We start from the raw sequence: 14,515 nt of genomic DNA on the forward strand, positions 1-14,515 counted from the left end.
GTAACAAGCAGAAATTGTCACTAACTTCACTTTGAATAAATATTTTTGAGGAAAAAAGCGATTTTACAGAGACGCAGACAGAAGGATATGTCCATTCAGTACAATGTCAGTAGCTAGCGTAGCATAGAAATGCTAACGCTAGTTAATGACGTGCTAACTGCTAATGTTAGCTACACGATGTTTTACGTGGAAACGTAACGTTTTTAGGAACGTATATCGCAGCCTGGTCACAGCTGGCTGATGCCGCGCTATGATTGGCCAGTCTGCATGCAAGGGGCGGGGCATAGCGAAGAGTCCATTAGTTGGGGTAAGCCACCTCGTCTGAATACAGTAATATGAAGCCCCATAAGATGTTAATCATTTCAGATTGTAAACATTTTGGGCACCAGTCTTTTATGCGTGGGAATTTTTAGTGGCAACAAAATGTGTTTATCAACTAAACAAATTATTGTTTTACACATATTTCTGATGTGTTGACAAGATCGGTGTGAATTTGTTCCCACAAGTAATGCACTTGTTTGCACAACACAGGCGTAACACCTTGTTATCTATCTATAACGTCTGTAGGGTTTTACTGTATGTTCACAGAAATATGCCTATGAGAGAATACTTTCAGTCATCATCAATAATATAGAGGTTTGTGAAGTTCACCGCTGAGGCTGACCCACCTGTGAGTGTGTCTTGCTGATGTGGTACTTCACACCGCTCTCCGAGCTAAAGTCCTTCTGACAGATCAGACACGTGTACTTTCCCAGTTCTCCACCACCCTGCAACACACACACACACACACACACACACACACACACGTGTTATGTAGCTCAGAACAACGTCTACATCACTACATGCTTTTGTGAATCTGCAGCCATTATATAACATTTTTCTCGTACATTTTAGTTTGTATTGCTTTCATGTGTTGGTGCAATAATAACAACATTTTCAGCTATTTTAAATCTATAGTTTTCCGGAATCAGGTGAGAGAAGTCTGTAACGTCCTTTATGCCTCTTCTAAATAACTCATATTTATATAAGTATAAATGTGGGTTAAAGTTCTGTGTGTATGTGTGTGTTATTATTTCTACTGCAGTAGACACAGAGAGAAATGAAACCCGGCTGGGGGCTTTTATACCTGGCTGCAGTTGGCAAGGTGTGCTTTTAGTCCCGATACACTGGAATACACAGCTTCACAGTTCTGAGACAAAACAAACAGAAAGAACACGGAGAGATCAAACTCACTCAATCCACATTCCTGTGAGATCAACAGCCGGAATATCATGAACCTGGTGCTCAATATCAAGACAAATCTCTGAATCTGGATTTAGTTGATTTCAAATACGAAAAGTAATTTTCTCTCCGTGGAGACACGTTAAAACAGCCGGTGTCCTTACTTGGTTGATGCAGCAGATGAAGCCCTTCTCCTTCACTTGGTTCTTCCAGGTCTCTAGAAGCTCCTGGCTGAAGTTGGGGAGGCCGGGACGGGTGTAGTTTAACTACACACAAAAGAAAAACATATACACACATATATATATATATATATATCAGTATTCCTGGAAGTCTTATGCTGTCAAAGTATGGATATAAATTAAAAAGGGCCGACACATTTACATCCGTTTTTTTGTTTGTGGAACCTTCTCATGGAAATGTTGGCTTTGATGCGTAGCGATGTATAACCCAGACGGCAACCTCCCGTTCTGCCGAGTAAAGCCGATGCTTCATGTGTTAAAGCTGCATTCTCTCTCGTGTCCACCAGGGGGCGACTCCTCTGGTTGTATAGAAGTCTATAGAAAATGACTCTACTTCTCTCTTGATTTATTACCTCAGTAAACATTGTAAACATGAGTTTATGTCTCAATCTCTAGTTTCAAGTCTTCTTCAGTACAGCATGATGTTCATTTAGTACATTATGGTCCATTTAGAGTCACACAGACCATAAAGCAGGGGATGCTTTAGGCCGGGGCTACACGGTGATTGACAGAGTGCTGCCGCTACCAGATACCGATACATATATATACATGTTTACTCATCTTGGTTTGTTGTGTAAAAACTAAAATTACACACGTATCATTTCCCCCCCTTTTGTTTCGGACCAGATTTGCACACAACCTCTGCATTATTTACAGACTACCAGAGGATCAGGCTCATGTCGGCTATGTTCACGTCTGCACGTGATGTGGACTACGTGTGCTTCACGGCGCCGCCCTCCGTCCTCACCCTCTTGCTGTCCGGCACCAGGTCGTCCTTGATGCGGCGCTTGGTGCCCCAGTCTTTGGCCAGCTCGTCCTCGGCGATCTCCTGCAGGTGGAACACCGCCACCTGAGCCGACCGGCGCCTCACTCTGCCGCTCGGCGTCCGTTCAAAGTCGTCCCCCTGGCTGGCGGTCTGCGGCGCTCTGACTCGCTCCCTCTCCTTGTCCTTGTCCGCCCCGGCTTCTCTTTCCTTGTCCCTCGGCTGGCCGGGCGGGGCTCTCTCCTGCCAGTCCTTCTTCTCCGGCTGGCTCGGCTCCTTCTTCCCTAGTGATGGAGACTCCACAGACACCACCTGGGGGAGCAGTAGCACACTACTTTGAGTGGGAAGTGTTTGTAAACTAGTTATTACAAGAGATGCAGCGATACCAACGCTGATATCGGTCCGATACCGACTCAAATAGCTGGATTGGATACCACTATTCTGATAAATAACAAGTCAGTACATTTATTTCTCGTGTGCGAAATACAGGGGAACACTACCCGAGAGCCTCAATTGCAAATTTAGCTAGAAGACAATTTAATTGTTACTAAAATGTCTTTTAAAAGCTTAGTAATGTCCATAAAACACAGTTATTCACAAATATGAATCGTGAGTACGAGAGACGATTTTCAACCATAAACCACAGCCAGCCAGAGCCGAGCAGAGGTAGCACGAAGCGAGCCGGTCTTCAGCTCTGTTTGTGGACCTAAGCGGACCCCCTTTGGACAAAGTTGATCCGGTGGCTGTTCTTAAGAACCTGGATTAAAGCAGGACATCGTCTCTCCTCTTCTAGGAAGAAGCCGAGCAGAGGTCCGTGTGTGTCGGTTAAAGAGAGGCGAGTGTGTGTACGTGTGAGTGGCCTTATGGTGTGTTAACGTGTGCAAACATATTGGTTATCGCGTCTGTGTAGGACTTCAGCCCATCGGGCTTCGTTTTCAGTTTCAGCCCCGGAACAGAAAGAGTCTGCTCGGTGCATCCCTATTCATTACAGTGAAGTCAAGTTAAAAACTGCTTCATCAGTGGGGAGCTGAACAAAGACCGTCTCCCAGGATGATCTTACCCTCTCGTTGCCAGTGTTGTTGTTGGTGTCGGTGGTAATGTCCCTGTTGTTGGTGGCCGTCACGGCGGCGGCGGCGTTGACGATGGCCGGAGAGTGTTCGGCACGCACGTGGTAATCCCTGCCAGCCTTGGAGTGGTAGGTTTTCCCACAGTGCTGGCACAGAAACACAGGCTTCTCAACGTCAGAGAACTCTCTCCCACAACGTTTCTGGTGGTACTGGTAGCCCATCAGGCTGGAAAAGTGGGCCGAACAGCCCTGCATGTATGTGTGTGTGTGTGTGTGTGTGTGTGTGTGTGCGCACATGTTTGTGTGATCGAGTGAGGCCAGTGACAGAAATGAGACAGAACGAAAAACACACGTTAAGCAGGAAACTGGGTTAGTGTGACGGCATGTAGCTGTAATGGAACAATATCACAATCCAAACAGACAGATGAGGAGAGTAAGAGTGAAACTTGGTTCTAAACAGGAACTGGTTCTAAATTAGTAAAAACACGGAGTATCGATGCAGTCCGGAGTTCACGGTTCTGCTATCGGTACTTTTTTAGTTCCTGAGTGAGACGTCCTTGTCTCAAACGTCCTCTCTCTGTCTCTTTGTCTCTCTGTCTCCTCCCAGCACAGCGTGAGACTCACATCACGATCAGAGAGAAGGAAACATTGTAGAACTCTGGTCGTCTCAAACACAATAAAAGCCTCACAAGTAAGTTCATCACAACATGTGACCAACAAGCAGAACATCAGTCTGTCTGTGCAGCAGCCAGCAGGTAACGGTAGTGATGTCATACGGCAGTGATGTCATACGGAGTTTGATCAGAAGAACAGGATCATCAATGAGAGATGATCACTGAGATCATTGTTTCGCTGAGAATGTATTTTAAAGATTTTGAGACTTCTTTTCTGAATTAATTGTCTTTTATTCTCACAAAATAACCATAAAGAACCGATAAAAGTACCGATAATAGTACTAGTATCAATAAAATCCTAACGATACCCGAGAGGAGGGAGTGACATGTGACATGAAAGAGAGAAGGAAGCAAAGAATGGGAGAAGGAGAAAAGGACACGAGGAGACAAACAGAGTGTGTACCTCGCTAGGACACTTGATTCGTCCCATCTGTTTGAGAACTCGCCGCAGACGTTCTCTCTCCTCGTGCTTGTCGCCCGTCTGGCCTTCGCTTCCCGAGGGCTGAGGAGACAAACAACAACGTCGCATTAGAGCATCACACCACAACCCCGCCTCCCCTCTCTACCCCTCGTGTTGTTTTAAAGAAAACAACAACAACTATGGTGACGAAAATGTGTTTTCCATCTCGGCAAAAACGCACAGCGCCAGGATCATTAAACGTTTTCATGGCGAGGCCGCTACTGAAGGCATGTTTATAACAAAACAACTGTCAAACTCGTGTTTTCACTCGAGTGCTGGCTGGTAACGACAGCACGCCGCAGCCAAGAGCAGAAGAACAGATGGCGGCGCTGCCAGGAGAGAGTCTCACCGAGGAGTCCCAGAGGAGCAAAACCTCGCGTGTGTTCCCTCCCGTGTTAACGCTCGGAGAAACAATTGAGACGACTGGAGAACACGAGATGAGATATGCCGCCAAACGTGCTTCGCTTAAAATCACGCTCAGCCACTGATTTACACCGGCGGGAGCGGAGAGCACAAAACCAACATCACAGCACCGTCCGCTTATCCAACGATACATAAAATGTCCTCAGTATACAAGATAAACAACAATTAAAAGCACGATTTATTGTACATCTGTTAACTAGATAAACAGGCATCAGAGGTGTGAGTGTGTCTTAATGTTCTGTAACTCTGATTCCTTCTCATTCCTTCATTTTTGAATTTACTCCCGTTGAAACTTTTCTCTTAGATAGAAAAAGGAGGACAGAAAAAGAAGCAGTGTGACACGAGTCAAAGCTGCACGTGATGAAAGAGTTCTTTAATCAGCAGCTACTCGAGTCTGGAGCACAATCACAGCTCAGCTTGTCACAAAAGTCTTAATCATCTAATCTGAAAAAAATGTTGTGGGAAAGTTTGCTGTATGTACCGGTATATCATATACTATGTGCTCACACAAGCACACAAACACGCTACAAGGTTTGCCGAACGCGCATTCTTTCATTAATCTTTCACGATTAATGAAACACGACTGAATTATTTAGCACACTTTCATAGCCGCGCCGTCGCTCTAATGCAGGAGTGTCACGATACGTTCCTAATGAAGCTCTCTGCCGTCACGAGTGAAGACAGCTGCAGGGAAGAAATGTGAGCGCTTCAAGGGCGAGAACGCCATCGGCAGTTCAAACGCATGATCGTCGACAGACATTCTATTTATTTTCGAGACGGGCGCGGCGGCGGCGGCCGACAGTGAATATGCAACACATAGGATGTGATGTAGCTCACGAGGGAAGACACGGGTGTTCTCGCCTGTGGATGCATACCTATGAGGGGAGGTGTGTACATGCAGGACACCGCTCACCAAACACAGGGAACGCTGACACTAGCAAAGTGTAAGTCTGACCACCTCCTGAATGGGTGTTGTGCTTTGGTGTCTATTAATAACTAACTACCCTGTTCAGTGGGTCAGTGTGACAGCGGTGAAACATTAGATGGTTTAAGGGGCAAAGACCAGTTTTAAACAAAGTCAGAGAGCAGAGTTGGGTCGACTGATTCCGGGTTTTGCCGGTTGGTCCTGGCGTACAAGCTTAAAAGCGGTTTGATTTTGTGCAAACTGACTGAATGTCCCTCATGACACGTCATTTAAAATGTAGCCCACATCAGCAACTTTTACTGCATTAGTAATTTACTGGCAACCGAGATGAAAGAGATCAAGTTCTTTTGGGATGACGCGACTCCTCCGGTTGTATAGAAGTCTATAGAAAATGACTCTACTTCTCTCTTGATTTATTCCCTCAGTAAACATTGTAAACATGAGTTTATGTCTCAATCTCTAGTTTCAAGTCTTCTTCAATACAGCATGATGTTCACTTAGTACATTATGGTCCATTTAGAGTCACACAGACCATAAAGCAGGGGATGCTTTAGGGCGGGGCTTACTGTGATTGACAGGTCTCTACCAGAGACGTCACGATGACTGCGTCCACTTCTTACATACATTCTACGCTACAGAGCCTCCGTGTTGTTGTACGTACTGAATATGACATCGCTCTTTCGCCTCGTAATATTCGCGTTCTGCGTGAACATACACATGAAAAAAATAAAAATAAATCGGACAAATTGTTAGGTGGTGGCGCTGCGGTAGTGGCATTACCGTGGACTGACTTAATGGACTGGAGTCGCCACACTGTCGTTCATGGTCTCGCACGTGAGCGCTCTGAGGATGTACCTTGGTGCTGTGCTCAGCCATGGTGTGGTAGTTGAGGCCGGCCTTGGACCTGAACTGTTTGTGGCACTGCTGGCACTTCAGGGCATCCTGGAGCTGCAAGGGGTTAAAGGCCAAAGAGAAGATCAAATAACATTTCTATTAACAAGTAACCCAACTATCGCTGGCTGTGCTCTTTATTGGCTCCATCAGTAAAGCACTCTACTGCTGTAACCCAATAGAGTTTGTTATTAGTGCGCAATTCTGGAGGAAACAAAAAGGACAAAGGCCACGTCGAGCAACTTTTGGGAAGCAGAAAAGCCAATTCAACACCAATTTAACACTTTTTTGTAGATGACCCTCCTCGTCTCAGTATTGATTTGGAGACGGAGGTGTTTCGACGGTGACTGACCCGCTGGTAATGCGGTGATTCTGCCATTGCTTTACAGCAGACTGTCACTTCAATAGAGTCACACGGGTCTCTGGGCCAAGCAGCCATTAACACAGCTGTAGGAAGACGTCTGTCCGAAGGGCCCGGAGGCTGCTGCACCGCTCCGGCTAGTTTGTCCTCGAGACCGCTCAATATAACGGTCACCACGACCTCGTTTATTGCTGCTATTCACCACAATCGAGTGCATTGCAAACAAAACTGCAGGAGTGCACAGTGTCCTTTCCCTTGATCCATTTCCACTGATATTAGCTTTCAAATCGGCGCAGATGAGTGAATGATATTACACGAGAACGCTGCACCGCCTGATGTTATTTCTACAGCCGTCCAATCGATATCATTACTGTAAAGGCTCCCTGGACTCTGCACAGTGGAGTCCTCATGGAGAGGTGTCCAATAACGTTGCAGTGAAAGTTACAATCTAATGTGGAAATTACAGCTCTGGGTCCAGAGAGCTTTATTTCATAGAAAGAAAAGCATTATGGTTCACAAAAACCACGGTTGACAAGATGTAAACTGTATTTTGAAATAAAGTTTTACTGACAATGGTTCTCCTCCAATATTCAGTAAAACATGTGTTTCTTGTCTCTGATCATGTTTCATTGTAAACAACCAATCAGTGTTTGAACCAACAGGAGAGCGAGTGACGTTAGCAGCACCGCTAACGGCTAACCAACAGGAGGAGAGCTAGTGATGTTAGCAGCACCGCTAACGGCTAACCAACAGGAGGAGAGCTAGTGACGTTAGCAGCACCGCTAACGGCTAACCAACAGGAGGAGAGCTAGTGACGTTAGCAGCACCGCTAACGGCTAATCAACAGAGGCTCACTTCAGTTACACTATGATGCCTTCAGGCTCTGCTCAGTGAAAATGAGTACTGGATGAATGAATTATGAATTATAAGCTTTTACAAAACCTCTAATAACACATCATTAAAACTATCACAAGTTTGTTTTGTTTTACCTTTGCCCATTTTTAGTGTTTGGAGCTTGAACGCACCATAATGTAACCTCCATACAATTAGCTGTTAGCTTCTTTATTAGCAGTACTGTGCTCGGGAGAGACTCACTGTGATTAATCTGAACAGTATTCATGGTAATGAATTAGAATATAAAGTGCCTAAGTGTCTGATTAGGTTAGTTTTTTCCAAATGTTGCTATGCTGCTGTTCGCTCATTTAGCTCAGCGAAACTGTGCTGCCAACTGGCTGCTAAAAGCTAAAAGCTAACTTTAACTCGCCCACCTCATTTCTTACAGTGTAACATTATCAGGGATCCGCAAGTAGAAAGAATCAACTAGTCTGAAAACTATCAGACTATCTCTATCAGAAGTTCCAGTCTGATCGACATCTGCGTCGCCCACTGACCTTCTGGCAAATCTCCATGTGTTTCTTGAGGCCGTGGATTGTTTTCCTGGTGACGATGGCGCAGGTGGGACACACCACCTCACCTCGCTCGTGGATCGCTCGCTGCCATTGGGTGTCGGCCCCTTAGAAAACATGTGGAAACAAGTGTTACTCCGTCAGATGGCCCTCTGAGGGGTATAACATTTACATTTGTGCACTTAGTGTTCATGTTTACCTCACAGGTTCATTCAATCCTTGTGTTCACAGGTGATAATGTGTTGGGATGTAAAAGAATCCCTGATAGGATGAAGCCTAAAAAGAGGTTCTTGATAGTCTGGAACAGGCTTATTTATATATATATATAGTGGCCATTTACTTATCAAACATATTTATAATTTCACAAAGGAATGTCTTGTTATTATTTTTGGGGTCATAAATTGCTCTCTGTTTGGCACAAGGTGTCAGCATTTTAACCAGGACATCCAGCAGGTATCACATGTCATCTTGAATTACACTAAACATCACTTTGGTTCATCAAACCGCGATACTGTTAGTTGCAGACCAAACTTTTTCCACAGCACCAAGTATTAAAACAGTCAGCTGCGGAAAGTTGGGGCTTGTTAAGTTATTCTTGAGACAAATATCAGAATAGTTCGGTAACAATTAGTCGATTAATCCATTATCTGATAAGCAGAAAATAGATTTTATACAATTTTGATGGTAAAATGCATAATATAAGTGTTTTAAATTGCCAAATATTCAATGGTCCTATTTATCAAATGTGAGGTTTTGTTGCTGTTGCTGTTTCATTAAATAATAATACATTTTAATGAATTCAATTTGGACTTTTTGTTCGACAAAACAAGAACAACAATCACATTGGGCTCTTAGAAATTATGGGACATTTTGACTATTTTCTGAAATTTGTTATACTAAATGATTGATTGACAAAATAAAAGAAACATTGTTGAATAATGACAATAATCATGGTTTAGCCCTATCTCACTATTTAGTGAGGTTTATCATACATCCTATTTAGGCATAAGAAAAGGAAGGCAACATGACATCATTCATGATTGATGGATTTGAGTTTGTAGAGAAATTACCAGATATTTGTACTGGTATCACTTTTTAACGACACCAAGATCTAAAGCTCTGCATTTATATTTGTGAATTGATTTATTTGAAAGATCTAGGTATTCACCAGAGCTGGTTGCAGCTGGATCTTTCTTGGAGGACTGACTTGAAGTCGGTCTTCTCTGGGACTCCTCACTGAACCCACTCCCTTCTGACCTCTTCACACGACCCGCCTTCAGCTTCTCCTCCACCTTAGTCATACCTGCAACACACACACACACACACGGGCGTGGTAGTAATTAATACTCCCATTGAACGTATTTAAGGTAAAGTGAGCGATACAAGCAGAGAGGGACAGATGGAGGACAGGGCTGAACAAGAGAAAGTTGATACTGGATATGAAAAAAGAGGTAGTTACTGAGAAGAGGAAGTTGTTTTGAGTTATACTGAATCAGTGACAGATGCGAGAAGAGAGTCCTGCAATCTGTGGTTGGATTGTTTGAGACGTGGTGATAAGTAGTTTACAGCGCCGCTATATGAGTCATGAGACATTTTCATCATATGAATGAGACAGAAAGAGAAAGAGAGATGCTGGGAAAGCTGTGTGCACGTGATGTCTGCTCGGCGCGTTCAAAGACCAGCACCATTGATCGGCAGCAGAGGGGAATCACTCGTAATCACTCACAGAGCCCATTACACGATGTTCTTCAGTTCTTATGAACGCCTCAAACCGCTCCATATGTAGGTATGAAGGGCTCATTCTAAGCTAAGCAAAACAAAACAACTCGCACACCGATGAACACGTGGCTATGAATGGACTCGATTAGAGTCTCCAACATCGGCCAAGCGTGTTAGAGATGGAGAGAAAACATTAATAGTTTAGCATAGCGTTCCGCTAACCACCTCAGCCGAGAGATGAAGAGATGGCCTGCTGTTGGGCTTATTTTTGGTAACCAGTGTAGCATGAAAGCATGGCAGAATTACAAAGCAAACTAGCGGACAGCTAGCTACTTAGCCAGCTAGCTAATTCCACCATACTTTCGTGTTACACCGTTTACAAAAAATAGGAAAAACAAAGTGTTCACTGGCGATAGCAATGTGCTTTGTGGATGAATCATTAAGGTGTTTATTTTACTCATTTAGCTGCTGGCTAGTTAGCTAGCTTTCTCGCTAATATCACCAATGCTTTCATGCTACACTGGTTACAGAAAATGAGCCGGGGTCGGCTAATATGGTCCTGTTGGTTAATGTTTCTCAAGTAACACTAGAGCGTGAGTGACTGTACATATTGAGAGAAACTCAATTCTGCCAATAGATCCCCCTAAATCCGACACGCCGCCATTTAATATCACACCCACAGGAGATGACTTGATTACATCATTTACCTTTCAATCCAAATGTTCCGGATATGGAAGGCTGCTCTCCGGTGAACTTCTTCGGTGTTTTCTGCTTCCGTCCTGGCTCAAGAGACGGAACGGAACGGTCAAACACACACAGGCGTATAACGAGAACACGTGGTCCATCACGAAAAAGATATGTTGTAATCTTACTGTGTCTCATTCGCTCCGGGTCTTCGTCGGGGAAAGAAGTGGGGATGCTGTCCCCTTCGCTGTCGCTGCCCTCCCCATCGGACGACCCGCTGTGGGACTGCTGGGACTGCTGGGACTGCGGCTGGACCGGCTGGGACTGGTGAATCTGCTGCGAAGGCTGGCTGTGGCTGTGCAGTTTCCTCTCACTCTTCTGGTGGGCCAGCTCTCCGTTGTGGGAGGGCGTGGACACCTCGTGGGTCTTTTTCACTTTGAAGAACACGGGAGAGGGGGGACTGTTCTCCATGGGCCTGAAAGATTTGGGCGGTCAGCATTACGACGTCACTATAGCACCAATTATGTGGGTGGGAATTTGAGAGTCTAAATCCCATGTCACCTTTTCTTGGTGTTGGACTTGACGGGGGCCTTTTGAAGCTTAGGCTGCTCGTCCTTGGGCTCCACGCCGGCCCTGTCCGGGTGGTTCCACAGCTTGTGCTTCTGCAGGCGCACCTTGGTGGCAAACACCGCCTCACAGTAGGGACAGCCATGACTCAGCTTCTCGGCTACGGTGGCCTGATAAGACACGAGGAGAGGGGATTTAAAGTGAGCTCGCTCCCTTACGCAACATAAAACCACAGTGGGAAGCTGTTACTGGAAGGCTCCTGAAACAGCCATGTATGGGCAATGACTACGTTTACCTGCACACTCATATTCCACTGTTATTCCGAATACGACAACATTCTGAATTTGATGAGGCTCGTGTCAACATCATATTCCAAATGGAGCATTTTCTGGCTAAGACATGTGAGATATGCCGATATTATTCAGGTTTTAGGAGCATTTTTTGGACATGTATACAGCTCATTCAAAATTTGCAAAATGGCACAAGCGGCTCCTGTCGTTCCACTTTTCGATATTTTGACGTGACCGAGCGACATGTTAGGACATCGACCCGTCAGACACAGCCGAGAATGGAGCCGCTTTACGTTAATCTGAATATGCACGGCTGCGTGTAAACGGGATTATTAGTGGAATATTACTTTTCATTAGCCTTGTAAACCAAAAAAAATTAAAATATTTGGTGCATGTAAACGTAGTCAATGACCCCTAAATATTTAAGGTGCGCGTATTTTGAATCATCTGGAAGTTTTACACCCTGATTTAAACTAACCTTACGGGTAATTTGATCTTTTTTACTGTGATCAAGACTACTCTGAAGCACAAGGTGGAAACAGCCGCATAACAGGAAAGAACGGAGGTTAGTGACTCACCCCCTGGCAGCGTTGATAGTGGTACTTGACGCCATAGATGCTGGGAAACTCTAACCAGCAGCCCGAACACGGACACTTAACCCTGGAGCGGCGCTTAAACTCTTCCTTCCATTGTACTATCATATGGGCCTGCTCAAGGGGCGAGGAGGAGAGAGTTCAATGCATGCACGGATTATCGCTAGAACTGTACTGTATATGTCGTGCATATTCATGGGGAGCTGCCTACTCTGCAGAAAATAAATAAATAAATGAAGCCCACTTTAAAACACCCACTCAGTTCAAAGAGAGATACTCACAGGGATGCTTCTCAGTTCCTGCACTTCTGCTTTAGGGCGACCTTTCCTCTTCCCCTCTGCTGGCTCATCACACACCGGACCTGGTATAATATATATATATATGAGAGAGAGAGAGAGAGAGAGAGAGAGAGAGAGAGAGAGAGAGAGAGAAACATTTCTCAGTTAGTACCGCAATGGCTTCATATTCATGGTAAATGAATATGAATTCATTCTAACGTTGTATTAGCACTTTCCAGATATGTTTCTTGACATTTTTGGGAGCGACACAAATCAGAATCAGCTTTATTGGCCCTGTATGCTGTGGCAGCCGGGGTGGGCGAGCCCAGGGAGTAGTGATGGCAGGAAGGTACTACAGACTACCAGAGAGAAATGGATTGCACTTTGCACACGCCCCCTTAGTGCCAGCAGGCAATCAGCGCAACCAGGCACACCTGAGAGAGCCGGCCAGGGGAGCTTCATGGGCGGAGATAAAAGGAGAAGGAAGATGTGAAGTCGGGGGAAGTAACTTAGGTGAAACCATTCAAGACGGTGAGAGATTGTGAGACTACTTAGCCAACGACCCTGGAACGGAAGACTACCCCCACTGGATTGCCCCCGGCTACTGACCCCTGCTTGGAGGAGAACGACGCCCCTGCCCCATCCCTGGACCGTACGAGAATTGCGCCTTGTGTATCAGACCCCGGAACTGCACCTAGACCCTTCTCTTGCTTAACGGACTTGTATTGGCTGTGTGGCTGCTGTGTCGTTCCCAATATCCCAGTAAAGTATTTCATTGCCACGTCTTTACGTCTCCGTGTCTTTATAAGTATTGCATATTGTCCAGTAACACCCCTGACCACCCCGGGGCTGTTACATTGGTGGAGAATGTGGGCATTCTAACCCGCTTCTGGACAATATCTAATATTTATATTACGCGTCGTATCGACATCAAAATGTCCGCGCCCAACCCTGTGCAGGAGCTTCTCGCAGGTCTCATAGCCAGCAATGCGGAGACTCAGAGGAGGCACGAAGAGGCACTGCAGCTGCAAGTACAAATGCTGCAACTTCAACAGCAAACACAGCACCAACACCACCAGCAAATGGAAAAATATATGGAGGTGCAAACCAACCAACAGGAAGTGAAACGACTGGAGCGAGTGAATCCCTCGCGCTTCCTGGTCAAACAAACAGCCAGTGACGAAGTGGAAGCTTTCCTTCTGACTTTCGAAATCACGGCAAAACGTGAACAATGGCCCGAGGACCGGTGGGCAGACTTGATCGCTCCTTTTTTGACGGGCACCGCGCAACGGGCGTACCAAGACCTAGCCAATATTTCACCCGTCACCTACGCAGCACTGAAGGAGGAAGTGCTTCAGCGTAGCGGGGTGACTCTTCTGACAAAAGCGCAGCGATTTCATGAGTGGAATTATGATGCCACCCTCTCTCCAAGGGCGCAACTGTATGATATCACGCGGATCACTACCGCCTGGCTGATGTCGGAGCCCCTCTCCTTTTCCCCCCTTGATCGGGTAATCATGGATAAATTACTGAGGTCATTACCGTTTGAAGCAAAAAAATTGGCAGGACAAAAAAATCCCCGCAGTCTCGAGGAACTGACTGAGGTAGTGGAGGGCTGGCAAGCGGCGCAGGCTCTGGTGCGTGGGGGAAGACCGCCCAAGATGGAAATATCCCCCCGGCCCCGACTGTTGAAACATGGAGATTCCCCACGAGAGCCGGCCATGAGGACCCCTCCCGTGGAAACCCCCCAGCGCAGATCCCTGTTAAACCCCGACACCCGCAGGTGTTATGACTGTGGGGAGATGGGACATATTGCCTGGAACTGCCCACAGCGGGGGGACGCCCCCATGCCCACAGCTAGCGAGACTAGTCACCCCTGTGGACTACTGACCACCTGTTGGGCCCAACAGGGCGATTTGGCCCCACTCACCCCAGTACGAGCGAACGGGCATGAC

At 45.9% G+C, this 14,515-nt stretch overlaps 1 protein-coding gene across 8 annotated transcripts in view; it reads right to left on the reverse strand.

Annotated features, from left to right (window-relative positions):
* znf512b (zinc finger protein 512B) overlaps nt 1-14,515 on the reverse strand; it is a 37,550-nt gene that overhangs the window by 3,935 nt on the left and 19,100 nt on the right. For 2 of the 8 annotated variants that reach the window (XM_079274099.1, XM_079274102.1), the window contains 14 exons: nt 12,564-12,643; nt 12,268-12,396; nt 11,394-11,569; nt 11,021-11,307; nt 10,856-10,927; nt 9,598-9,732; nt 8,415-8,536; nt 6,552-6,719; nt 4,367-4,465; nt 3,284-3,538; nt 2,209-2,535; nt 1,386-1,487; nt 1,127-1,189; nt 669-767 (listed from right to left, as the gene is read on the reverse strand). In XM_079274099.1, coding sequence (XP_079130225.1) covers nt 669-767; nt 1,127-1,189; nt 1,386-1,487; nt 2,209-2,535; nt 3,284-3,538; nt 4,367-4,465; nt 6,552-6,719; nt 8,415-8,536; nt 9,598-9,732; nt 10,856-10,927; nt 11,021-11,307; nt 11,394-11,569; nt 12,268-12,396; nt 12,564-12,643 — 2,114 coding nt within the window. The remainder of the gene's footprint in view (nt 1-668; nt 768-1,126; nt 1,190-1,385; nt 1,488-2,208; nt 2,536-3,283; nt 3,539-4,366; nt 4,466-6,551; nt 6,720-8,414; nt 8,537-9,597; nt 9,733-10,855; nt 10,928-11,020; nt 11,308-11,393; nt 11,570-12,267; nt 12,397-12,563; nt 12,644-14,515) is intronic. The other 6 variants (XM_079274103.1, XM_079274106.1, XM_079274105.1 and 3 more) reach the window with 5 other exon arrangements.

The sequence above is a fragment of the Melanostigma gelatinosum genome, assembly GCF_949748355.1.
Source record: "Melanostigma gelatinosum genome assembly, chromosome: 8".
Classification (NCBI taxonomy): Eukaryota; Metazoa; Chordata; class Actinopteri; order Perciformes; family Zoarcidae; genus Melanostigma; species Melanostigma gelatinosum.